Genomic DNA, 26,346 nt, shown 5'->3' with positions numbered 1-26,346 from the left:
AATTTTTAATATTTATTTTTCAGTTTTTCGGCGGACACAACATCTTTGTTTGTATGTGGTGCTGAGGATCGAACCCGGACCGCACACATGCCAGGCAAGCACGCTACCGCTTGAGCTACATCCCCAGCCCCTCTGGCAGTTCTTAAAGCACCTTGATCCAGAGCTGAAGGCCACATCCACATAGCCCACCACATATAACCTTCAACTACATTTCTTCAAGGTGTGTGAAGCAAAATCTAGAGCTACAGCTGACATACAGTCAAACCAAAGCAAAATCTGAATTAAGAACTCCTAGATTCAAGCCCTAGTACCCTCACATCCTTGCTAACCTTGCATAAACACTTTCTCTGTTTTTTCATGGTAAGCTATGTCCATTTTCTCTAGTACTGATTACAGCAATCTCAGTACTACCTCCACTGTCATATGTTCTGATCTTATAAGAATTATAAGGGTGTTTCCTATTTTTTTAGCGCACATGTAGTAGACAACAGCTCATCTCTGGGGCCAGTAAGATCCAGGGACACACCTTGGCTATGCCTGTTTCTGATAGCTGTGTGATTCAGAATATATGCCTTAACTTCTCTGGTTTTTATGTTCTTCCTCTCTAAAACAAGGCTAATAATATCCTTCTTATGAGGTAATGTGACCATTAAATGAGAAGACATCTGAGGTTAAGGGCCTGGCACACACTAAGCATTTACAAAAATAAGATTAGTATATAGTACAAAAGAATGTTTCTCCCCACACCTCCATCTTCAGAACCTGGGCATGATGACTCTGAGTTGAATGATGACTTTGAGCAGAATGAACTCTGCTAGGAACCAAGGAGCAATGTTTGCAGCCCAGGGTCTCACCATTCTAAAACAGACTGTGGGAAGCCCAGCTATGCTTTCCACCACCCACAAAGGGACAGAAATGGCAAAAGCAACTTCCCAGAAGCTTCTTCTAGGCCCATCACTGCTGGAACCTAGGGTCTGTTCTCTCATCTTCCTACTCCTAGGTATGAGCTGGGCAGACAACAGCTATCAGCTGCTAATTAAGACTTTTGGGCAATTGTGACTGAAGAGGGATCCATGCTATTTGTGTGCAAGGGACTGAACCCATGAACGCTTTACCACTGAGTAACACTCCCAGCCCTTTTTTATATTTTATATTTATATTTTATTTGCTGGCTTTGAACTCATGATCCTCCTGCCTCAGCCTCCCAAGCTGTGGAGATTATGGGAGTGTGCCACTGAGCCTGGTGGGACCTATGTTTCAAAGAAAAAAAAATCTCCATTAAACATCCTCTTTCCCCCTTTTTGGCTTTGCTCCCTAAGTAAGCCTAAACTTTGTGACACGTAATGTTATTGTTGTGATAGTATTGACACTTCCCAATAGAGGACTCAAGCATCTCCCAGCCCTCCCAAGAGACTATGCAAGAGGAGCATAGTAACTTTATAGGGATCTATATGCAGCAACAAATGACTTCTTCATATTGCCTTCCATTCCCCTAGTGACAATTTATTGTTTCTAGGACAAACATTTGATCAAGGTGAGCCAAATAAGATTCGAGCTCATTCTGGGCTGTTCTCTTGAAGCAGAGAAATATGGTCTGCAGAGAGGAGAAAGAAAATGTATGAAGAGGTTCTACCAAATGGATTTTAATTCTTGATTTCAGTTTTGCTTGAGGCTGGCTGTAATTGTCTTTAAATTCTGTGAAATATCTCAATATCCTTCATTAAATGCCCCCTTGAAAGAAAGAAAAAAGAAAAACTAGTTTGCATTTCTGATACTTGCCACCAGAGATCTAACATTAAAAGGACTTAGAGGCCCTTAAATAAGCCTCAGATAACAGAGCTGTGAATGCCAGGGGAAGGCTGCAAGTGGAGGAAGAACACGTTCTCTCCTCAGATAGCATCTTACTGTTCTTCCATCAAGCAGGTGAACTTCTGCCGGGCCAGATCCAGTAGCCCATCAACCTCACTCTTGGAGCGTTTGAAGTTCTCAATGCTGAACGCGTAGACTGTCACTTCAAGGATGCCCAAGTTCAAACACCAGCGCAGAGTCTGAGAGGGGAGAAGGTAAAGAGCTAGGACGCAGGAAGAGAAGAAAAGAAATAAGAGATGCTTCAGCCCTGACTCAGAGTTGAGATGGGAGACAGACTTTTCTCCTCAAACCTGGGTAAAGCTACAATAATAGTAGTGCTATGTGAGAATAACCAAATAAGCAGAAAGTTTCTGTTTAAGAAAGTGAAAAATATAGGCTGGGGTTGTGGCTCAGTGGTAGAGCACTCACCTAGCATGTAATGAGGCACTGGGTTTGATCCCCAGCAACACATAAAAATAAATAAATAAAATAAAGATGATATGTCTATCTACAACTAAAAAAAAAAAAAAGAAAGAAACTAAAAAATGTGAGTCTTAGTGAATGTGACTACATAGATGCTACTGTGGTGCACTAAAAAAAAACTCTCCACTGAGAGTGTGAAGACCTAGGTTCTGGTCCTTGGCTGCATCATGGACTTGTTATGGGACCAGAGACAAATTATTTAACTGCTCTGGGTTAAAATCTCCTGGTCTGAATAAAGGGATCACAATCCATCTACAACAAGGTGGCTAACAAATAATATAAAATATAAGATATTCACAGCACAACTTAATTTTTCTGATATTATGAGAGACTAATAAATTAAAAGGTTAAAGCAATAATTGGACAATTATGCAACATTTCAGAGTTGGCAATTTTTTTTGTAGTTGTAGATGGATAGCATGCCTTTATTTTGTTTATTTTTATGTGGTGCTAAGGCTCAAACCCAGTGCCTCACATATGCTAGGCAAGTGTGCTCTGCCACTGAGTTACAGCCCCAGCAAATGTTTTTCATGTATATTATTTCATTTGATTTTTCTTTTCTTTTTTTCACCCCCTCAGTCCTGGGAATTGAACCCAGAGCTCTTACCACTGAGCTACATCCCCAACCCTTTTTTATTTTAAAAAGGGTTTCACTAAATTGCCCAGGTTAGCCTTGAATTTGAACTTAAAATTCTCCTGCATTGCCTTCTCCTGCTGGGACTATAGGCATGCACCCCCATGCCTAGCCCCTTCATCTGATTTTTCAAACAATCACTTAAAAGTGGCATAACTGTCTTCATGCCTAATTTATACCTGGTAAAACAGACTCGTAAAGCTGAAAAATCATGTCAAAATTCTCCACTGTATGATTTTATTATATGAAATTTTAGAACAGGAAAAATCAGTCTATAGTTACAGAAAGGAGAAGGGAGAACAGGTCTAGACTGGGAAGGGACATAGGAAACTTTCTGCAGAGATGGTTCTATATCTTTACAGGGTTAGATGAATTCAATTATTAAAAACTGAAGTGTGTGTATTGCACTGTATGAAATCATATTTCAATTTAAAAAGAAGGAAAACTTGGGTTGGGGATGTAGCTCAATAGTAGAGCACTTGCCTAGTATGCATGAGGCCTTGGGTTCTATCCCCCAGCCTCGGGAGGGGAAAAAAAGCAAGTAAGAAAAAAACCACATAATTTACTCAGTCCTCTGGGGTTGCTCTAACCCAGATCACTAAAGATGGAGAACAATCCTGAGTCAAGAAAAACAATGAGATGGGGAGCTGGAGGTTAAAGATGAGGATAAAAGACATTCAAACACAACTGAAGAACAGTGGCTCCTGCTTTTAATCCCAGCGGCTTGGGAGGTTGAGACAGGAGGACTGCAAGTTCCAGGCCAGAGTCACTCAGCAACTTGGCAAGGGAGGCACTATGCAACTTAGCAAGACCCCATCTCAAAATAAATAAAAAGGGTTGGGGAAGCCAAGTGTGGTAACGCATGCCTGTAATCCCAGCAGCTCAGGAGGGTGAGCAGGAGGATCATGAGTTCAAAGCTAGCCTCAGCAAAAGGGAGGCACTAGGCAATTCAGTGAGACCCTGTCTCTAAATAAAATACAAAAAATAGGGTTCAGTGGGCGAGTGCCCCTGAGTTCAACCCCCAGCACCCCCCCCCCCCAAAAAAAAGGGCTGGGGATGTGGCTCAGTGGTTAAGTGCCCCTGGGTTCAATTCCCCGTACCAAGAAGAAAAAAAGAAGAAACAAAGCTGTAGAACTAACTCTCTGATCCTTTACAGGTACACAGACAAAACAAATGCAGTAATACCTTGGGGAAAGTACCATTAATAACCTGATATTTGACTAGACTCAGGCTCTGAAGACCTTGCAAGGCAGCCATCTTGGATGGCACACCTAGGCTGGAACCCACCCCTACAACAGTTTCAATTTTTTTCAGCTCTTCCCTAGGTTAGGCCCTATGCTGTATGCCATCTTGCTGAATCTTCACATCCATCTCTTAAAATGGAGATTATTGTACACCCTGTTTTACTGAGGCAAAGGGAAGCTGCATAACTTACTGCAAGTCACAAAGCCAGTAAGTGGAGTGCAAGGGTGCCAATTAGTTCTTTGTCTTTACAAGGTTAAGAAATTTGCCTATATCAGTGAGTTCTAAGTACTCCAGAGCTCAAGCTTCTAAGTACTAGGCAAAACTGCCTTACTTAATTGCAAAAGAGAAGCAGGGGTTAGTAAATCTATAGACTTCTATAAGAGTGCTGGAGAAACCCCAATACCCCATTTTTTTGAGGCAAAAATTATTAATGCCCTAACATCAGGGCTTGCTCTTATGCCAGGACACTGGAACCTGGGGACTATAAACCATATTTCTATTCTTCTTACAAGTTAGTTACAAAATGTGAGTGTGTAGCTCAGAGGTAGATGTGTTTAGAACGTGTGAGGCCCTAGATTCCAACCCCAGCATCAAGAAAAAATTTCACAAAGATATAATATTCCATATTTTGGGGGGGGGGGGGGCGGTACTGAGGATTGAACTCAGGGACACTCGACCATTGAGCTACGTCCCCAGACCTATTTTGTTTAGAGACAGGGTCTCACTGAGTTGCTTAGCGCCTCACTTTTGCTGAGACTGGCTTTAAAACAAACAAACAAACAAACAAAAACACTCTTGGCCACACATGGTAGCACACAGCTATAATCCCAGTTACTCAGGAGGATAAGGCAGGAGGATCACAAGTTTGAGGGAAGTATTAGAAACATAGCAAGTCCCTAAGCTAAAAAGGGGTGAGGCCAGGTGAGGCGGCACATGCTTATAATCCCAGTGGCTCGGGAGGCTCAGGCAGAAGGACTTCAAGTTCAAAGTCGGTCTTAGCAAAAGTGAGGTGCTAAGCAACTCAGTGAAACCCTGTCTCTAAATAAAAATACAAAATAGGGTTGGGGATGTGGCTCAGTGGTCAAGTGCTCCTGAGTACAATCCTTGGTACCCCCCCAAAAAAGTCTGGGGATGTAGCTCAGTGGATAAACACCTCTGGGTTCAATCTCAGGGTCTCATTTTTCTAGCAATAATCCAACCCTCCACAGATTTTCACCTTGAGTTCTGCCATCTACACCCACCTCAGCCAGCTTGTTGAAGCCCTGTGAGTGGCCCTCCTGCCGTTCCACCTGGCACTTCTTGGCATAGCGACGGTTCCCATCCATTATGAATGCAATGTGTTTGGGCATTGGGCCTGCCTGTGGAATAAGAAGACAAATGATGAACCAATCTCATATTCTCTGGGGATGAGGGGAGACACTACACTGCACACTGATAGCTTTGAGCTATATGACAAAATCCCTGAAAAATGTCACTGAGTATTTTACACTTTTAGTTCAATAAAACTGCATTAAGTACTTCAGTTTATTTTACTTATGTTTATTGAGCACTTAATACATGCCAAATACCATGCTGGGCTTTTTCTACATCATCTTATCATATAACTTTATAAAGTAAGCAATATTACCTTCATTTTATGCATGAATAAACTGAGGTTCAGAAAGGTCAAGTGAATAACACAAGTCACACAGCTAAGAAGAGGCAAAGTAGGGATTTAAATAAGGGTCTGTCTCTTTTCAGAGTTCATCTTTTAACCAAATGCTCTTTACTACAACCTTGTTTTCATGAGTCTCCAACAGGAAGGCAAAGGAAGAACCCTGATGACATAGTCAAATGGAGATGGCATCCTTCACATGAAAGAGACACCAAGCCTTGTACAGTAGCAAAGGCCTGTAGTCCCAGTTCTTGGGAAATTGAGATGGGAAAATGGCTTGCACCCAGCCTGGGCAACATAGTAAGACCCCTCATCTCAGGGAAAAAAAAAAAAAGGTACCCATTCCCCGGGTATAGCCAACACTGCTACAGGAATTTAGGCCCAGTGTTGTTCTAATCTTTTATTTTTATATTATTATTATCATTGTGGTGGGGGGTACTGGGGATTGAACCCAGGTCTTCAGCATGCTAGGCAAATACTCTACCACTGAGCTACATTCCCAGCCCCAGTTTATTCTTCCCAACATGTGACTGCCACAATTTCCCGAGGAGATAATTTCCATTTTCTTTCTTTTTTCTTTTTTTGTGGTGCTGGGGATTGAACCCAGGGCATTGTGCATGCAAGGCAAGCACTCTACCAACTAAACTATATCCCCAGCCCATAATTTCCATTTTTTGGCCTGCTTGAAACCACTTGGTATGTGAGCATGTGGTGGGAATAAGAGCTTCTGACTCACAAATTTACTCATATACCTACTGCTTGACAGTCTATGGCTGAAAAACAAATCCAACCTAAGTGGTTCTAATCTCAAACCTATCTTAGGCAGAGGACATAACACGTTGTGATTCCTGGAGAAAAAGCCGAGGGAAGACTTGGGTATGCAAAGGGGGATATGGGAAATAGCAATCATAGTATCCAAATAATAGTAATGTTATGGGTTGTGGTTGTGGCTCAGTGGTAGAGCACTTGCCTAGCATGTGTGAGGCACTGGATTCGATCCTCAGCACCACATAAAAAAAAAAAAAAATCAATAAATAAAACGAAGGTATTATGTCCATCTACAACCCCCCAAAAAATGTTAGACATTGTGCCAAGTGCTTTATGTGTATGTTTCACTTTATCCTCATAACAACTGCATAATAACTAAGAGTCACATGGTTAATAAATAGGACCTTCGTTCATGCTTGCCTGCCAGGGTCCAAACTCTTTTAACCATTATGCTGTAATATCACATCAAAGAAAAATTACTTTTCCTATCTGAACCCAGAGGACAGTATTAGGATCAAAGCTCCAAGGAAACAAATTTCATCTCTCTATAAGGAAAACCTAACAGTTTATGCTAACCAATGATATTGGAACAGCTTGGACTGCCTGAAAATGTCAGCTGGAACAATAACTTAATAGAAATGTAGACTGGAAGTTACCTTACAATTCTAAGATTGTTTCCTTGATAAAGTCCACTTTTTACTATAGATTGTTCAACTTGAATAATAATAGGATTGAATACAAGATTACCCAACTGACCAAAAGGCCAAATGATGCACTGGCCCACTGCTTACCTTTATGATGTTAGCACAGAACCGCTCCCAAAGTGATAGCTCTCCTTCCTTGATCCATGACATAGTTCTCGTCCAATCAAAAATTACCCCAGAACAAGACACTAGCCAGGTAACCTTGGATAAACAAGAAAGAGAATAAGACGTCACTAGCATTTGCAAATAGCTACAGTTGGCTTCTAGAGATGCACCTGGACTGTGGAAAGCAGCCAGCATCAGAATCCAAAGACAATGGCCTAAGTCTCTAATCTTTCATCATGCACAGCTGTATAAACTAATAGGACCTTTGGGGCAAGAAGCCTTTGCTTGATTCTCCTGGCCTTGTGGACTTTGCTCCCATTTTCTTTTCCTTATTATCTGAACTAATTTCTTCTGAATATCCATGTTTGCTTCCTGACACGTCATGGTACCTATATCTTGGTCATGCCCCATACCTTCCTTCTCCTTCTCTCAAGCCATTTCCCACTTTGCGATCCCAGTCACTAGTCCGTTCGCCTGCCACACCCGTTTCCTGATAACTCAATGGTCCCATAATTATCTATTCCCTTAGTTGTACCTGTATCTCTCCCGCAGCTGTCACCTCTCTCCTTCTTTCTCAAGTCCTGCAGCTTTGCCGCTCAGCTGGGTGTACTCCCACTGCTCCAGTGCGCCTATACTTCCTCACGACGTGGCGCTGGAAGAACACGTCATCGTTGGGCGCTGGACCACGCCCCTCCCGTCACCCAGTGGGCGGGGCGCGCCTGACGCTTGCGGCTGAGTGGGAGGAGCGGTTTGAACCGGGCGCGGGAGGAGGGTGGTAGGGGCCACGCCTGCCCTTTGCGCACGCTCCGTCGGCGCGTGGACGAAAGTCGAGCTCACGTGACCGAGCGCGGCAGGCGGTGGCTTTCCCGGCCACGTGCTGGGGAAGGCGGGGCCGGCCCGGCGTCCGGAGCTGGGAGGTCTATTGACCCCCAAGATTCCAAGGCCTCGGCAAAAATGTGTTTCGGAAATGTACCACAGGGCAAGAATTAAGGGAGCCTTACCTTAGAAAACGGAGAGGCTTCTCCACCTCTAACAGCAGGCTGCGGAGAACTGGGGTAAGGCAGCGCCAGGACTGGGCTTCATCAGAACCCCTTCTCTCAGCCTAGTGTTCAAGATCATATTTTTATCGTATTGCGTCTTATTTAGTGGATTTATCATTTGGGAAGATGGTAGTCGCACTAGCCAATCCTACAGACGACCTGAATTACAGTCCTTTTTAGGCTGATTTTAGGCACCCAGACTGTGATTTGCAGACTGTCAAAACCCACATACAGCCGCGGAAATAAGAGGGAAGGGCAGAAACGACTTTGCTGTTAAAGAAGGACTTGTAAAATAACGGACGTCCGAAATGAACCAACGTAGAAAATTAAAGGGAATTGGCTCCGTACCAAATCTTGCAGGAATTTTAGGGTACTGAATCACAGAAGAAACTGGTAGTTGTATTTTCTCAAAATGACAAAAAGTAAAGAACTTAGGTGTCTAACGTAACCAGTAGTTGCTTTAATACATAAAACAACTTCCATCTGAATGTTTGAAGTGGAAGAGAATCTCACATTCTCAACGAACCTGTTTTTTTGGAGGTAGAGTAGTGGGAATTGAACCCAGGGGCAATTTACCACTCAGCTACATCCCATCCCCACCCTTTTTTGAGACAGGATCTTGGTAAATTGCTTAAGAGTCACTGGGACTATACCGGGTTCAACAAAATCCGTTTTACTTCACTTTGCTTCACAAACAAGGCAAGGAATAGATGTTGTGACTTCTAGTCTTTTCAGATGAAAGATTTTTTTTTGTTTTGATACCGAGGATTGAACCCAGGGCCGCTTAACCACTGACCCACATCCCCAGCCTTTTTTTTTTTTTTTTTTTTTTGTATTTTAGAGACAGGGTTTTCCCGAGTTGCTTAGCGCCTCGCTAAATTGCTAAGGCTGGCTTTGCCCAGCCTGAAAGGGTCATTTTTCACCGAGCAAAATGATTAAAGAAAGCTCTGGAGATAAGTAACCCACTCATGAATAGTCTTAATACTCATCTGCCCTTCCTGGGGAGTGAGATGCAGGCTAGCAGGTTAGTCCAATTTTGCAGGAAGACTAATTCAACAGCAGTTTGCTATTTTATGAGCTTCCACTGTTAGCTTTGACTTTTGATACAGTTAAGCTTACAAACGCCCAACCCGCAGGGGATGTATGAAACTTCTAACCCTTGCTCTGGTAATGTTACCAGGGTTTGAGGTTTAATGTAGTTTGTTTCCTCAACTTTGTGTTAATACTTGGTTTCCCTTTAATCAAGTTTTTTAAACCCTTCCCTTAGGGGGAGATGTTTAAAAAGCCAATGTTCATTAGAAGGCGGGCAAACTTTGGCTCAAAGAAAATGTTGGCTTATAGTCAGCGACTCTCCTTTGGCCCCAATTTCCCCAGTTCCCCATCATATTTCCCTTCTCGGGGTACTATAAGGGGTTAATTAATTAAGATTTGTAAAGGGCTTTGAGGAGTAAGGGACGAGTATTATTAGGGTCTCATGCCCCAAGCCATGGCCCCGTCCTTTCATCCCAGCCAGTGGCAGAGGCAACTCCATTCTTATGCATGCCAAGCCTCTAATCCCCTCTTGAATGTGGCAGCTTCCAAGGAAAGGACAAGAGACCTAACTAGAAACAAAAACCCACTGTAATGAGGTGCTGAGGACTGAACTTTCCAAGATTCATTCTTAACAAAGTGGTAAACTGAAAAACTTAATGGTTCTTCTGTGACTTCTGAGTCCCAATCTAAGAAGGTAAGGCTATGGGGAGGAGAAAAGGTCCCTAAATATCTGACAAGGAGAAAACAGTTTGAGTACCAATAAGTCTTTATTCATTGATTTTCCCAGGGAGAGGAGAAGGAAGGGAAGAGTCAGAATGTGTGTTATAAAATGATTAGAAAATAGGAAAGGAAGAAAGTATCTGGGTACAGCAAAATCAAATCATAATATAAAAACACCCCAATGGTGGGGGTCACCAAAGCCCAAGGGGGCTTAGTCTCCTGTATTTCAGGAATGAGGGGAAGAGATCAGGGAAAGAACAGATAGGTACATACTTTCCCACCCTCCCTCCCTCCCTCCCCCCCCATAAAATTCAAGATTTCACACAAAGCTTTGGTTTCTAGCAGTAAACATGGAGTTACATTCGTCCGTCTCCTATTAAACAATCTTGTGGCCACTTTGACATAAGTTTCTTGCACCTGAATAAAAGTTCCTGAGTGACTTGAACATACATTCATATTTTCTTTCCTGGTCTCCTGACCCCACTTTGTACATGGAAAGCCCCCAATTGCTTCTCTCTACTTTAGAATTACAGATTAAGTAGGTTTGATCCATGCAAACAGTAGTGTGGTATTTGGCATGAATTGCATCAAGAGCTGGTCTTGACTCCAGAGGTTAGGAACAAGGGGCAGGGAATCCCAGCTTCTTTAGGAATTCTGCATAAGTCATTTAAGAGTTGTAGAGACACTCAAAGGATTAAATGTGTATGTAGGTTTTCTTTTGAGGAAGAAGGTAGGATAAGAGTCAGGCTTTTAGGACAGAAGATCTGACCCAAAATAGCAAACAGGGAAAGAGGAACATAAAAGATGGTTTAAGACCCCCATTTCAAGAAGAGGGCCCCCCAAACTTATGTTTCAGATCCTTTTGCCTGGTGCAGAACCTTCTGTCAAAGATGCTTTGGCTATTTTTCTCTCAATACAAAAAGAAGTTTGTAAACAATAAAACCCCAAAAGAACATGGAGAAAGACCAACACATTATATTTACACAAACTAGGCCACCTAGCAATCACCAACTCAGAGACGCAGTAAAGTCCTACAAAGCCCAGACAAATATAATAACTAGAGGGGGGCAGCATCTGGGGGAGACAAGAAACCAGGATCAGACACACACCACCCAATGCGTTCTATTGCATTTATCCCGTTTCAACACAGTGAGGTAGGTTTGCGGTGATCTCACAGCATGTAAACGAAACCCCCTTTCTTTCCTCTTTTAGCTACCTTGACACTACTCATAATTATTGCAGCAGGGCAGGACACTGGCTCTGGGCGCCACATAGAGTCCTTGCTATGGGTCTCCCTGGAAGCCAAGAGTTTTGGAAGGTTAAGGATTTTAGCCCTTTGTTCATATAGCCTTCCTAGTACAGCACAGGGTGGGATAAGGGTATTGGTCTTTGAACTCAACCTTACTCTCCTTTTTAAAAAAAAAACACATATACACCCTGTTGTACATGGTAGGCCTAGGCTAATCTGGTGAAGGATGGGTCTATAAAGCAAGTTCCATGCCTTATCATTAGACAACCATCACTTAACTTTGGCTTCCTCTCTGGACCTGTTAACCTGGCCCCCACCTCTCAAACTTCCCTGCACCACTTTTTTTTTGTTTAGACTAATTTCCAGTCTTCCAGTACAAGGAGATCAAGTCATGGGGCAACTCAATTAAAACCTAGTCTCCTATGAAACATTTAAGGTGGAGGGGGTTTCAAGAGGACAGTATAGCAGAAAAGCGAGCTCTAATTGGCAGAAATGAGGTAGTTCAATAGGCTGTGCACTCCAAATGGTTGCTCTCCATGGTGATAAAAACAACAACAAAAATTATTCCTGCTGTGCAGACCTGGAGCTGCTGCCGCCTTATCCCTGAGATTGCTCATGTACCTGAGAACACAGTGCAGGAATGAGGGCCTTAGATTAAAATATACAAAAATACAAAACCAGAATATTTATATTAAGGGGGGAAAAAAAAAGTTAAAATGCACAAGATACGTCATTCGCACACAGATAGTGCAGTTGGCATCCTGGAGAAAGTGGGACCCAAGGTGCAGTTATCCAAGGGAGCAAATAAATAAAATCACATTGGCCCAGAAAGAGTGGGAGTGAGCTAGGAGCAGTGGGTCTGCAGCTGTTTCCCCAACCACCCCTTTTGCCTATCCTCACAACCCATGACTTGGGACAGTTTCCAGCACTATATCCCAAGATTGGATTATGAGGAAGGTAACAAGATGTGAAAATCCTGCTTTGCTCCTGAGATTCTCCCACAGAATGTGGTAGTTTGTGGGTTGGGTCCATTCATCTGATCTTCTGTGTTAACTGTTTCATGCCCTGGCAAGGGAAATATTATTACATTTCCTTCTTTGAAAGGAAAACAACCTCCCTATCATCCAGGCCACTTTCAAAAGCTAGAGGTTTTGGGGTGAAGAATCAGATAAAGCACACAGGTTTTAAGGTGGCTTTGCCCCAAAGCCCTTACTTGCATTTCGATAGAGCATGGCTGGAGTTCCTTTGCCTCGCCCCTTCCCCCCACTGAAAGGGAAGATGGGATGATGCAGGGGAACCCCGGCCTGAGAAACTTGGCACTGCCAGCTACCCCCAACCCACCCTTATCCCCACTTTCTCCACTCTGCCGATTGATGCCTGCTCCTTGAACTCCTGATAGCAAAAGAATAGCCCCCACCCGCTATGGCTCAATTCTGGGCCTCTGCAGGGAGCAGGGCAGGGCTGTGGATCTCTTCTTCTTCCTCCCGGAAATAGGCTGGCTTGCCCTGGGAGCTGGGCGCCTGCTGGGCCTTCAGTGGACATGAGGCTACCATATGATTGATGCTTTGGCAGAAGTGGCACTTCTTGGGCTGGGGTGGCAGCTTGCATTCCTTGGCATGATGATCTAGCCCACCACAGTTGTAGCACCTGGTATAAAGCAATGTGGGAAAGGTGAGACAAAGGTATGAGAAGAGGTTAGAGTGCTCCCCAGAGGGAAACCATCTGAGCTTGGGTCCAGGACTGTCACTACCTTCCTTGCCGAGACCAGTTTCCCCACTTACAGATGAAGAAATAAACTAGATGATCTCTAAGTCATTTCCAAATCTAACTATATGTCATCTTCAGATTCATGTCAATTTGAAAATACTAAGATACTTAGAGTCGAGTCACTGACCCCAACTGCAGACTGCAACTTGGGGAATAGATGGCGGCCTACCATACTCTTAGAAAGAATTTTAGAAAAATCAGATATTGGCTGGGCATGGTGGTGCACACCTGTAAACTCAGTGACTCAGGAGGCTGACGCAGGAGGATCACAAATTTAAAGCCAGCCTCAGTAACTTAGCAAGGTCCTAGGTAAGTTATCAATACCCTATTTCAAAACAAAAAATAAAAAAGATAGAATCTGCTCAGAGCTAAGACGTTTTAAATCCAATAGCAAGATTACCAGGGACCATAGGCTTCATTTATCTTTGGCAACCTGATACAAGTGACAGATTGGGAGAACATACCCCCTTATGACCCAGAAGACTACACAAGCTGGCTTCCAAGCCATACCTGTCTCCTTTGGATCTGCGTTTTTGCATGTTCTTCCCTTTTGGCCGCCTCTCACTCCCAATACAGAACACACCACCAGGGCCAGTAACACGGATGGATTCCAGGCCCTTGGCAGACTTCTTAAAGGTAAACTCCACTGCCTCGCCCTCCTTCAGGCTCCGGAAGCCCTCCATATGCAGCTTACTCTGGTAAAGGAAAACATGGTAGATGTTACCATTCATTTCCATTATTACAACAAAAAAACTCAAAAGTGCACAAACCTGTTCCTGCAAGATAGGAAAGCAAGAGTGACAGCATTCCCCCTTAAGCAACAAGAACTAAATACCAAGAATCACCATAAGTAAGAACAACAAAAATCTACATTACATTAACAAAGATTATGATGATAAGTATATGCCAAAACATTGCTTTGCAGCCAATTTAAAGTCCTAAGGGAAAAAAAAGTCTAAATGTAAGCATTTATAAGAAATCAACAAATACAAAATTGAAGAAAATAAAGGTAGCACTATAAAGCCCTTAAACATTTTGTATTCACATAATGCCTCAGTTCTTATATTACCACCAAAAGAATAAGTAACTAGAATATTGGGAACAAAATGCAAAATTAGGCAGTATTTAATATCAAAGCTTTAATGTATGCTTTATTAAAAAATGTTAAGAAGTAATAGCCAACGAGACTTAGACCACCACCCTAGCCACATTCTTCAAGTTTAGCATTACTGAAACTATAATGGGACACATTGAAAAGGGACACTATTTCTTGGTTCAATGCACCAACCAAAGACATATCACTTTAAACTGCTCACTCTGAATCTAACTCTGAGGGAACATCAGACAAACCCAAATAGAGGGATATTCTATACCAGATATACACACTTCAAATATGTCAAGATCATGAAGGAAAAAACAGCAAGAACTGTGTAGTTAAATGGAATGCAAGATTCTGGATTTTCCTGGAATAGGAAAAAATTAGGATAACTGACAAAATTTGTATATGGAATATGGATAAATGTCTCAATGTCAAATTTGATTATGATCATTGCACTTAGATGATATAAGAGAATGTCCCTATTCTTAAGAAATACACATGGAAATATTTAAAGACAAAGATGCTGAATACTGCAATTTATGGTTAAAAAAATAACTATTACAGTTTGGCGCAGGGGTGCACACCTTTAATCCCAGGGACTCAGGAGGCTGAGGCAGGAGGATCAAAAGTTTAAGGCCAGGCCTGGCAACTAGTAGGACCCTGTCTCAAACCATTGAGCTCAATCTCTGGTACCAAAAAAAAAAAAAAAAAGTATAAACAAACAAACCTAAAACGGTACAAAGATAAAGAGAATGATAAAGCAAATGGGGCAAAATGTAACTAATTGATAAATCTGGGTAATGGTTATATGGGAACTTTTTGTACTATTCTTATATAATCTTTTTCTTTCCTTCTTTCTTTAACCATGGAGACATGCACAGATTTTTAAACATTAACCCAAAATTTTAAAGGTAGAATAACCATGGACTTAGAATAAACTTACAGAATCAAAGACTATATTTTACATGTATATAAACATCAACAAGCCCTCCGTCTCCCTGGTACCTTATTTTTTTTCCTAACATGACAGTAGAGTGTATTTTTATACATAAGTGTTACTCAAAGTTGAAGGATAATGATCCAAGCAGGTCCAATGATCCAAGCATGATCCAAGCACGCAGATGAGAGGATTAAAGTTGAAAGTCACAGCGAGATCCAAGACTATATGGAGAAATCAGTAGGTGAGGAAAACAAGTCAAATTTTGCTGAAACAAATTAATTATCCACTTGGAATTAAACACCTAAATGTCAAGGAAAAATATATATAAAGAAGAACTAGAGGGACTGATGTTGTGGCTCAGTGGTAGAGCGCTCGCCTACCATGTGTGAGGCCCTGGGTTTGATCCTCAGCACCACATAAATAAACAAAAGAAAGATATTATGTCCAACTACAACTAAAAATTTTAAAATAAATAAATAAAATTTAAAAAAAAATAAAGAAGAACTAGATAAGTATTAGTAGGTTTAATTTTTAGGAAGATTTAGCATGACATATTCGGTATATCATTGGTGTTAAAAATGGTAAATTGCCGAGCACGGTGGCGCATGCCTGTAATCCCAGCCACTAGAGAGGCTGAGACAAGAGGATTGCAGGTTCAAAGCCAGCCTCAGCAAAGGCGAGGCACTAAGCAACTCAATGAGACCCTGCCTCTAAATAAAATACAAAAAATAGGGCTGGGGTTGTGGCTCAGTGGCTCAGTGCCCCTGAGTTCAATCCCTGGTGCCTGCCCCCCAAAAAAGGTAAATAACTTACTACCTAAGGCAAGAGGAACACAAGTTCAAGGTCAGCTTTAGCAACTAGTGAGATCCTGTCTCAAAATTAAGAATAAAAGGGCCATAGATACAGTTATCATTGTGTGCCACCACACCTGGTCCTTCTTGACATATTTGACACAGGTCTGGCTGTTTTACCCTCATAAGATGAAGTTGTAATGAAGACTCTTCTGAGAGGAGAGGGCATGGGGAACAGTTTAATAAAATTTGGTACAGCCACAATAATGAATACCATGCAAGTAAGCCCTGTTGCTCATGTTGGTACATCAGATAATGCCTAGCACATTTTTGGATGAACTAAAGAACAGAGGTAGTTTTTTGTCTCTGTGTTTGTCTCCACTAGTGTGAGATGAATCATATTATTGCTAGGAGTCATGTTGGTTGTTTTGGTGGCTATTTGTTTGGTTTTCTTTGAGATGGGTTCTCACAGCTCAGGCTGGCCTTGAACTTCTGATCCTCATACTCCAACCTCCTGAATAGCTGGGACTATAAACATGTGCCCAAACACCTGGCAATAAGGAGGCAATTTTAATTATTTGACTTAAAGTGACCAGATAACAGTATTTTTTTTTAAGAGACAGAATTTTTTAATATTTATTTTTTAGTTTTCGGCGGACACAACATTTTTGTTTGGAAGTAGTGCTGAGGATCGAACCCGGGCTGCACGCATGCCAGGCGAGCGCACTACCGCTTCAGCCACATCCCCAGCCCCAGATAACAGTATTAAAAAGCAATATTTAGAACAGTTTGTATGGAATAATCCCATGAAAATATGCATGTTTCTACCAAAACTGAAAAAAAACCTGATACTTGCAAAACAAGCATTAGAAGAACCCAGAGTTCCTGACTTAAAACTCAGTTACTACCATGCCACTTATACATCAATACCACATTAGTAGAGGTGACAGTATCTCCCATGCGCTCTCCAGAAGAGTCTTCATTAAAACTTATTAGGGTAAAACAACCAGAGTGTATCAAATACGTCAAGAAGGACCAGGTGTGGTAGCACACATGGTAACTGTATCTATGGCCCTTTTATTTTTAATTTTGTGGCAGGATCTCACTAGTTGTTAAACTGACCTTGAACTTGTGTTCCTCTTGCCTCAGCTTCTCAGTTTCTGGGATTACAGATGTATACACCCCCACATGTGGCTAACTTACTTCTACCAAGGGTACTGGTCACGAACAAACGCTTAGGAGCCATCCACATCCTGCTTTATGAAATGCTGTCCTTCCAGTTACTGGTTCTGTGACCTTTTATCAGTCACTCACATCTGAGCCTCAGATCCAGAAAATGAAAAAAACAGTGCCTTTCTTTCAACTTCATAGGCTCTAATGAAAATTATATGGAAATATCAAGTATGCAGTAAATACTTTATGTATTATTATTTGTAACTATCCCATCATAGAAATATTCCAAAGCTACAGGATTCTTGTAGCTTTTTTCCCCTGGAGAGGAATAAGGATGCTAGGGAGTGAACCCAGGGCTTCTGCACATGCTAGGCATGTGATCTACCACTGAAATACATCCCAAACATCCCCTTCACTTGTTTTTATCCTCAGGGGAACATCCAGGGATATAATGCCTCCCAACACACAGCCCCAGCTTGATGTGGACACAGGGCAAGAGCATTCAAACAGGAAATAAAAACACCTCAGTGGCCAAAGGACCTGTCCTCTTCCCTGTTGCACAGAAATTTAACCTTTGATTGGACTTGTCTATCACTGAGCCAGGACAAGAGATATGTCAGTGAATTGGAAGGTATTCAAGGAAAAAGACTAGCCTTCTCTCCAGATAATTCCAGCTGTGATCCAGCAATGAGTGGTTAAAAACAAGGATTAAAAGTCTGAGATAATTCACCCTCCTTTCCATACTAATTTATAAAATGGAGCATAAACTTAATTTTATGGTGGAACCATGAGGTTTTATGCATGAAAAGTAGTTAACACTTAGCCTCCTAACACACATAAATCCTGGGTGAGTGGCAATTACCCACCTCTTCAGGCTGGTTGGGGGCAGGGTAACAGGGAGAACCAAGTGTCAAGAGACTCAAAATGAACTCACTAACCATCTATGGAAACCAGAAAAATATCTCTTCCGCAAGCTCCAGTTTACTGAATCACTTTTAGAAGCAAGGGGGTACCATACATGGGGACAGGCACTATAAGATTAAGTCCTCCTAGGTCTAGTCATCACTGGAAGACTTGAGGTCTGTTAAGAAGACTTACAAAGAGTACAAAACACCCCTGCAGGCACCTCAACCTAACCGGCTGGCCAAGATTTAAACTGGTGGTCTCCAGGGGTGGCTCCCTGCCCCCCTCCCCTGTTCCTTTCCAAAACACATAGTTTGAATTCCTCTCTTATCAGATAGGTATTCGGCGGCATGCAGCCCAACAGAGCCAGCCTCCCAGGGCCTGAATCTGAAAGGAGCCTGAAATTCTTGTACTACCCCCATTCCACCCCCAACCACACACAAAGCAAGGCCCCGCCCTCTCCCCATCCCCTCCAAAGAGAAAAGGCCTTGGGGGGAGGGGCATGGCCTGAGCTCCCCCAATAGAGCCCAGCCCCAGGAAACAAAGAGTTGACACTGGTTGGTTCTGGTGGTCAGATTCCTGGAGTTCCAAGGAGCAGATCCCCAGTATGCTCTCCCCTTCCCCCACATTCGACAGGATCAGTTCTTCCCTTCCTCTCCAGGTTGGGGTTATGGTCACAGTAGGGAAAACAGATACAGAAACACTTCTCTTCCCCAGTCAGTCTTGCCAAATGTGCCGAAGTCAAATCCAGTAGCCATCTTCCCTTCTCAGGCCTGCCCACTCCATATCTCCTAGGTCTAACTAAAAAGAGGATATCCCCACCACCACCAACAGGATGCCTTCAGTCAGATCTTTCCTGCTAGAATCTTAATTATTCATTCAGACAAATATTTTAAAGGGGAGAAGTTGAGAAAGACAGGAATCCCATCTTCCTTTCCCAATTTGTTCAAGTTAGGAAGTGGGCAGCCTGCCTGGGCACACTGCTCAGGCTGCCTTGGTAGGTAGAGGCACTTGCAGCAAACATCTCTATTTGGTAGCAAGGTATGATTTCCCTCCACTAGTGGTACTTCCACCTTCTGCTCCCTTCTTAATACCTCATTGACTGCCTCTCCCCAATTCCCCCACAAACATCCATCACCCCTTTCCAGGAACAGCTTCTGCCAACATGTAGAGATATGAAGCTTGGGGGTCACTCATTAAATATGAATTTTAAAAGTTTAAGGCTCTGGGCTGGGGGTATAGTTCAGTTGGTAGAGTGCTTGCCTTGCATGTATAAGGCCCTGAGTGCAATCCCTAAAAAGAAAAAAAAAAAGAGAGACACAAATCAGGTTCCTTCCAACTGGATCACTGCTGATCTTAGTCATATTGTTTCTTCCCACATAAATTGCAAGTCAGAATTTCAGGGTACTTGCTCTAGCTCATGGAGCCCAAAACAGGGGTTCTTGGCTCTCCTGCAACCCCCAGAGTCACTCCAGTTCAAAGTTATCCAGTATATGTCCCTACCCTCAGATCTAGGTTTCCAGCAGTACACGAATATTTGTTGAACAAATTAAGTTCTCTAATATCCAAAATAACTGTTATTAATTAATGCTTACCATAGGTTAAGCACTTAACCCCCATATCAAATTCATGTGGCAAGCTATGACCCCCATGTTACAGTTCACATGGAAACAGAGGGGTTAATACGCACCCTGAGAAAAGTCATAGTGAAAGGCAAGAGCTGGGCTGATTGCAAACAGCCTGTTAGCCAGCATGACCTGATATAATGCAAATCACAGATCTCATTTTAAACTCTAATAGAATAATGCCTGTAAATCCCAGCAACTTGTAAAGCCAAGGCAGAAGGATTGCAAGTTCAAGATCAGCCCCAGGAATTTTTAGAGAGACCCTGTCTGAAAAAAGGGCTTGGGATGTAGCTTAGTGGTAGAGTACACATCCCTGGATTCAATACCCAGAATCACACACACAAAAAGAAGCAAAGCACATAAAAGTAATTTTAATAACTAAGCCCTGTCCTATCAGAGCTCTCCTTGAGCTTCATTTCTGGAAGTAGAGTTTTGTAGAGGTTAGAAACCCAATCAGTTCACCAAGAAACCAGTTTATTTGGAGAAGGATGGAAAAAAAGTTGATCAGAACCAAAAGCTGCTACCAACACCCTGCCTTAGGGCGGCCAGGCTCACTGGCTTCTGTCAATACTTCTCCACCAGATGGTGCTATGCACCAGCATGTGCAGAAGGTAACCAGAGGGAGCCTAGGCTGAGGAGACTGAAGGGTTCTGAACTGTGAACATGTGTGTGTGTAGATCTACCTCCTGAGCTCCTTATTGTGCTCATCTTGCCTTCCTCCATCCTTAAGATGAAGGATTTGCAAGGATAGGGTGCTTATTTTGAACTCACCCCACCTCCACCTTGCTTAAGGAATTCAGTGTGGAAATAAAAAGGTTCCTGGGGTTTTATGCCAAAAACCCAGTTCTTGTACACTGCTATATAGAAGAGTCATCTCCCTTCTTGGACTTTGGTTTCCTGTCTGAATTCAGAAACTCCAACCTAAGATGCTAAAAATTACATACTATTCTTGGAAGTTTCCTCCTTCTCCCCCAACTCTTTCCACCCCTCAGACCAGTGCTACACAAAATTATTGTTCATATCTTCTGCAAGAAGGGAGGCGTGGTTGTACCCAGAGCAGTTCCTCCATAAAACATAGTAATTCCAGAGGCTTGGGAGGCTGAGACAGGAGGATCCTGAGTTCAAAGCGGGCTTCAGCAAAGGCGAGGCGTTAAGCACCTCAGTGAGACCCTGTCTCTTAAAAAAAATAAAACATGGATTCCAGTAGGGTAAGTAGGTGGTTGATTAGAAATGTTTGAGGAACAACAATGCCCCAGTAAAAGTCACTAAAAACCCCTTATGGGACGGGCAATAGTGTCACAAACCAACAAGTAGAAGCTTTCATCAAATAGATGCTCTGCTCAGGATGGTGGTATAGACTTTACATGGGACATTGTCTAGAAAGTATGTCTACTCAGAAAGAGAAGGATCCCAGAAGATTCTGGGATGCCCAAATTAACACATGGACTTCTTACCAGTGTTCTGAAAAACCAAGGTGATTTATTTTTAACCTGTCTTTTCCCATTAAAATGGAATGTAGCTGGGTGGTAGACACTTGCCTAGCAAACACAAGGCCTGAGTTCCATTCCCAGTACTGGGTTGGGGGAAAAAAAAAAGATGGGAAAGAATCAATTAATGACGCCAGGGAACTTGTGCTCAAGACTCCTTTACTTTTTCATATTCACTCATACACTTGGACCCAGACAGCCAAGTTCCTCTTTTCAAAGAGCTTACACATTGGTTAAGAGTATAAGAGAAATGCATCAATAACTAGAAATAAAGCAAGGAATCAAAGGTGCAAAGTTAAAAAACCAGGCGGCTTTGAAAGAGCCCATGTGCCCTTTGAACCCAATAGTTCTAACCCAGACCCTGACAGAGATTGCTCTCACCAACCCTCAATTTTCTTCCAAAACAGCAGGCCATGAGGTTTCCTTGATCAACTATATGCTTTTCTTTTTGCTGCTCAGCCTTCTAATACAGCATTTTAGCTACCAGGGTACTTAGACACTATGGAAAAGACATTTTTTTCCTCACTTAAAGAATTTCTACAAATCTTGGTAGCTTGGGTTTTGAACCACTGGAAACATGAGTTAAGCCAGAACTCTTAAAATGGCCACAGGGATTTTAGCATTCTTGGTGAATCTCCAGGAAATAGGAAACAGTTTAGCTCTTTCTTGCTCTGTTGCTCTGCTTTCTCTTTAGAATGGTTTCTCAACTGGAGGTGATTCTACCTCCCAGGGGCTATTTGGCAATATCTGGAGACATTTTGGTTGTCACAACTGAAGGGTACAACTGGCTTCTAAGGTACAGAAGCCAGAATCTTGCTATATTTCCTATAATGAACAAATAAACCCCACAATGAGAAATTACCCTGCTCAAAATACATTAATAGTGTTGAGGTCAAGAAACCTTGATTGAAACTTGATTTAAGGGCTTGAAGTTTGCCATTATTATGATTCTTACATTCCCCTAATGCCACAGATTCCAGAGATTTTCTAGATCCAATGACCTGTAGCTGATAAAAGGGGTGTCACAAAAATCTTTTTTGAGTAGGGGAGCCACAGATAAGCTTTTTCTCACACACATTTACTCCAAGGGTACATAATAAAGTATGTGGAAGGGAGTATAAGAATAATAGTTAAAAGGATGTTAGAAGGGCTTATAATCCCCTCTTCCTGGCAAATGCTACCTTAGGACCATTGTCCTTACCATTTCACCCTAACCCCAGGATGCCCCAAAACAACAGCTAAAGATTTCTGATCCTCTCCATTTCAGTAACTTTCCTCCCCCAGCAAACAATTTTTAGGGGTTATCCAGCAACTACAAATTTCCTCTGCCATTAGATTTCCAGAGAGGGATTTCAAATTACTAGCCTAACTTACTAAGGTGCAGTCTGTGGACCAGCCCAAACCCCAGAGGCAAAATAAAGACCAGTTATTATCCTTTTTGACCACCATTGGGAGAGTGGAGATTAGGGGACAGATTCTTGATTCTTTATTCCAGCTCAGCTCCCTCCTGATAACTCATTCAGCTCTTGGTTCCCTGGATGTTCCAACACCTTGAAGTCCAGAGTGTCTCCAAGCTGGCCCCTGCTGTCTTCCATGATATCCAATAATTTTCCAATTGTTCTGGATCCTAAGGATAAGTCTGCTGAGGCACAGATTTCCAATTGATGAGTAAGGAAATCCAGATCAGGGAATACATTCCCTTCAGTCCCTCCCTACTAAGCAGCCTTGAGGGGAGACAAGAAAATGTTGGATCTGACTCTTTTATTTCAGCCTCCCAAAATTGGGGAAGCTGTCCAGTCTGTCCCCATACCAGGAAAGATTTTAATCTCTTTGTGATCAGATAAATGGGAGAGTGGGGGAGGCTTGCCACCCTGCTGAGGAGGGCCATTCAAAGCTGGTTCCTGTAATAAAGTGATTTAATAGATCTAAAGAGGCCAATTCCCTTCTTTCTCCCACAATTACTTCCTGTGGGTTATCATTCACATATGTAAATGAGGAGGGGGCAAAGCCACCAGCCAGATACTAGCTGTCTAATGTTGGGGGGCCGTGAAGAAAGGGGCTGCAAAAGGGTAGTTAAGCTTCCTCCTGCAGGTCCTTTTGGCAAATGTTCTAGAAGCCCAGTGACCCTATGGTACTAACAGCTAACAGTAACCAGTGGGTCCCTATTTCCCTGAATCCTCTATCTTCATAGTTTCCCCTACTCTACCTCCTCACTCATGACTGGAGACTTCTCTACTGCCTCCAACCGTCCACCCAGCATCTCCCTTCCCTACCCCTCCCCCTCCAGAATGCCATCCCTCAGGCTCCAACCCTTAATCCCCACATCCTCCTTTCCCCTCCCCCATGGCTCCTAAAGCCAACCTCCCTGAAGTAACCCCTCCCTGCCCGGCCTGGGTGTCAACCCACAGGGCCAGGGATTAGCAATTTTTTGTTTCCAAATAGTCCCAACCAAAGATGGAATGGGCACATGCAACAACTTCTTTTACTCCTAAGCTGGTGGCCCAGGATCCCTGCAATACCTCTAGGATATTATGGGAAGAGAAGCCTGGGAGGAGGGAGACCAAAGTCTTTGGCTCTTGTTTGAGGCTAGGAATGTTAGGACAGCAATCAATGGCTGTCTGGGGCCATAAATGCCAAACTGAGGAGAATAGGTCCAGAGGCCAGCCTCCCTCCACCCCCTGACCTGCGACACTGAATTTCACCCCATACTGTGCTGTCCTGCTTTAACTGAGAACTTGGGGTTGCACCGACCCAACTCCCTCCTAGCCCGTCCCAGGAATGTAAAAGCCTGGGCTCCTTAAGGTTTTCCTTCCTGGCAGGAGTTGGACAGCAAAGCCCTTAGTCCTGAACTGTAACGAATCTTCTAAAGGAGCTTTCAAGACCCCAGATGGATCCTTCAGGAATTTGTGAAACCTACCCAGGCCTCAGGGCCTGAGTTTTCCGATGACCTCTCGCATGAGGTCGGCTTTAAACAGGGGACGCGGCTGATTTCTCAGCTTTACGCCTTTGGGTCTGGTAACCAGTTCCCTTCATTCTCTCCCGCCCTCCGAGCTACAATTCAGACGTTAAAGGCGCTGGGCGCCCGGCTCAGGCCCGGCATGTGCTTTCCTGGCCGGCCTGCTCGCCCTCCCCCCACCCGCAAGCACAATACAACCTTAGTTTCTGCCACATGGGGTCACCTCTCTGCCCCCTGCCCTCTTCCCAGGGGAAAGAGGTAATAGACACGTGGTAAGCCGGAGGGGTTCCCGGAAGGGGGCGGGGGTACTGATAATCAGTGCTTGCATCCCCCTCTCGCCAGGTTGTAGTAAATGGGGCCTTAGAATTGGGGTGCATGGGCAAAGATGGGGTCACACAATGAGTCCTTGATCTTCAATCCAACAGCCGAGCTTGTCCGCCCACCCACGGATATGCGCTCCTAGTTCCCCTTTTCCACAGCAAAGTTACCAGAATCAGTCTCACCTGGTGCACAAAGACGTCCACTGGGGGGTCGAGCGCGACCCCGGCGCGGGCGGTCATGGACAGGAAGCCGAACCCCATGCGCACGTTGAACCACTTACAGATGCCGGCACCGTGCAGCAACTGTGGCTCGTCTGCTGCCCGGGCCGCGTCCGCCGGCGCCTCCTCGGGCGCCTTCTCCGCCGCTTTGGTGCAGCCACCTGGAGATAGGAAGGGCCAGTCGCTCAGTTGGAGGGCCACGAAGGGCCCTCTCCGGACCTAGCCGGGAGACCCCAGTGTCCAGCCTGCGGTGTACACCCAGGAGTGGGCATGCCGAGAAAAAAACTGTCCCGGCCACCACCCGCGCTCCCAAGCTTACACCGAGGCCAGAGGTGCCCCGAAAGTTTTGCTCCTGTTCCCACAGCACGTTGCCGGGGGACACACGGTCCGACAGGCCCCTCCTCTTCTCTCCCTCCGCCCCCGCAGGTTCGGCGCGCACGCCACTGGGACTCCGGGGTTCTTTACTCCCGAGATGGCCCCGTGAAGCAGGAAAACGCACCAACTTGGGGTACTACCGGCAGCCCGAAGGATACTTCCCCACCTCCCTTCTACGTGGCTCCTGGGCGCCCTGCACCCTAAGGTGTCCCCGCTAAGTCCCGAGCTCGAACCTGCAAACTGCTGGTTGGACACCGAGCCCATGGTCGTCTGCTGAGCCCGTGGCCCCGGGCCCCTAGTCGGGCGGCTGCTGGCCCCAGAGAAGTCCGCAGGCAAAGGGGTGGTTCGGAGAAGAGGCTGCTACATCTTCCCCCGCACAATAGCGGTGGGAGGGCCCACGGCTTTTCAAAGGCTCCCAAATTCTAAAAGACAATGACCCAACCCCCCGCGGGCAGCCCCCTCCCCTCCCCTCCTTCTTCTCTCCCCTCCCTTTCCCTCTGGCTCCGATTCTGGCCCTCCCCCAACGCTCTGGTCTCTGACACCTCTGGGGTGTCCCTTCTCAGAACCTTGAGGTTTGATACCCCCTCCATATACACACATCTGGAGATGGGGGTCGTCTGCCCTGGAAATCTTGCGTACCCCAGAATTTGGGATCCTGCACTTTAAGGACTCAGTGGGGTCCCCAAAGCAGATACAGGTAGGGGACATGGGGGGCTAGTTTTAAAACCACGTGACTGCTCCCACACACACACACTCACACACCACCCCCACCCCCCACGCAGATAATTATACATTCCAGAGAGTTGGGGGAGGGAGGTGTGAGCCTGGTGGCGCTGGCCAATCAGAAACACAAACCACCTGTCAAGGGAGAAATGGATGAGCCCTCCCCCTCCCCCAGTCCTTGAGCGCCCCTCCCCCCTTCCCCCTTAGGCCTCTGAACTGACCCGGCTGCTTGGCGCTGACCCGCTCTCACCCCCCACCCCCGTGTGCTTAGATAGACCTGGAGTTCTGGACACTAGGAAGTCGGGGATGGGGGAGCAGGGCAGAGGCTGTAGATCCCGCAGCGCGGATCTCCTGTCCTGACCAAGGCGCTGCCTATCAAAGTCAGCCTGCGGCTCACTACAACTAAGCGTCTCTGCCTCCTGGAGTTTCGGACTCAAAGAGTTTTCTGGATCTCCCCAACTAAAAGAGAGAAAGCGCTCCTAATTG

At 44.3% G+C, this 26,346-nt stretch overlaps 2 protein-coding genes and 1 non-coding gene across 3 annotated transcripts in view; all 3 read right to left on the bottom strand.

The window, feature by feature from the left end:
- The window catches only part of Dhdds (dehydrodolichyl diphosphate synthase subunit), a 34,840-nt gene extending 26,747 nt beyond the window's left edge, over window positions 1–8,093 (bottom strand). Inside the window, exons 1-4 of the mRNA XM_027937467.2 lie at window positions 7,977–8,093; window positions 7,424–7,537; window positions 5,452–5,568; window positions 1,906–2,048 (exon numbers count right to left, since the gene is read on the bottom strand). Of these exons, the coding sequence (XP_027793268.1) occupies window positions 1,906–2,048; window positions 5,452–5,568; window positions 7,424–7,486 (323 nt within the window). The 5' untranslated portion in view covers window positions 7,487–7,537; window positions 7,977–8,093. The remainder of the gene's footprint in view (window positions 1–1,905; window positions 2,049–5,451; window positions 5,569–7,423; window positions 7,538–7,976) is intronic.
- On the bottom strand, window positions 6,294–6,365 carry Trnaa-agc (transfer RNA alanine (anticodon AGC)). The gene has a single exon. It is a non-coding gene; the product is annotated as a tRNA-Ala (tRNA).
- Window positions 8,094–12,909: 4,816 nt separating the features above from the next.
- On the bottom strand, window positions 12,910–25,401 carry Lin28a (lin-28 homolog A). Its single transcript, XM_027936943.1, has 4 exons — window positions 25,371–25,401; window positions 24,727–24,923; window positions 13,760–13,944; window positions 12,910–13,129 (listed from the first exon to the last, which is right to left on the bottom strand). Exons 1-4 carry the CDS (start codon window positions 25,399–25,401, stop codon window positions 12,910–12,912), a joined length of 633 nt encoding a protein of 210 aa, XP_027792744.1.
- Between the last annotated feature and the right edge of the window lie 945 nt (window positions 25,402–26,346).

The sequence above is a fragment of the Marmota flaviventris genome, chromosome 10, assembly GCF_047511675.1.
Source record: "Marmota flaviventris isolate mMarFla1 chromosome 10, mMarFla1.hap1, whole genome shotgun sequence".
In the NCBI taxonomy this organism is placed as follows: Eukaryota; Metazoa; Chordata; class Mammalia; order Rodentia; family Sciuridae; genus Marmota; species Marmota flaviventris.
This window is presented reverse-complemented; position numbering and strand designations above follow the sequence as displayed.

Excerpts from the sequence above, each read along its gene's own strand:
- Lin28a (XM_027936943.1), bottom strand. The coding sequence starts at position 25,401 with ATGGGCTCGGTGTCCAACCAGCAGTTTGCAG. Across the intron at positions 24,924-25,370 it reads GTCCAACCAGCAGTTTGCAG|GTGGCTGCACCAAAGCGGCG; the intron begins GTTCGAGCTCGG and ends TCCTATCTCCAG. Across the intron at positions 13,945-24,726 it reads TGGACGTCTTTGTGCACCAG|AGTAAGCTGCATATGGAGGG; the intron begins GTGAGACTGATT and ends TTCCTTTACCAG.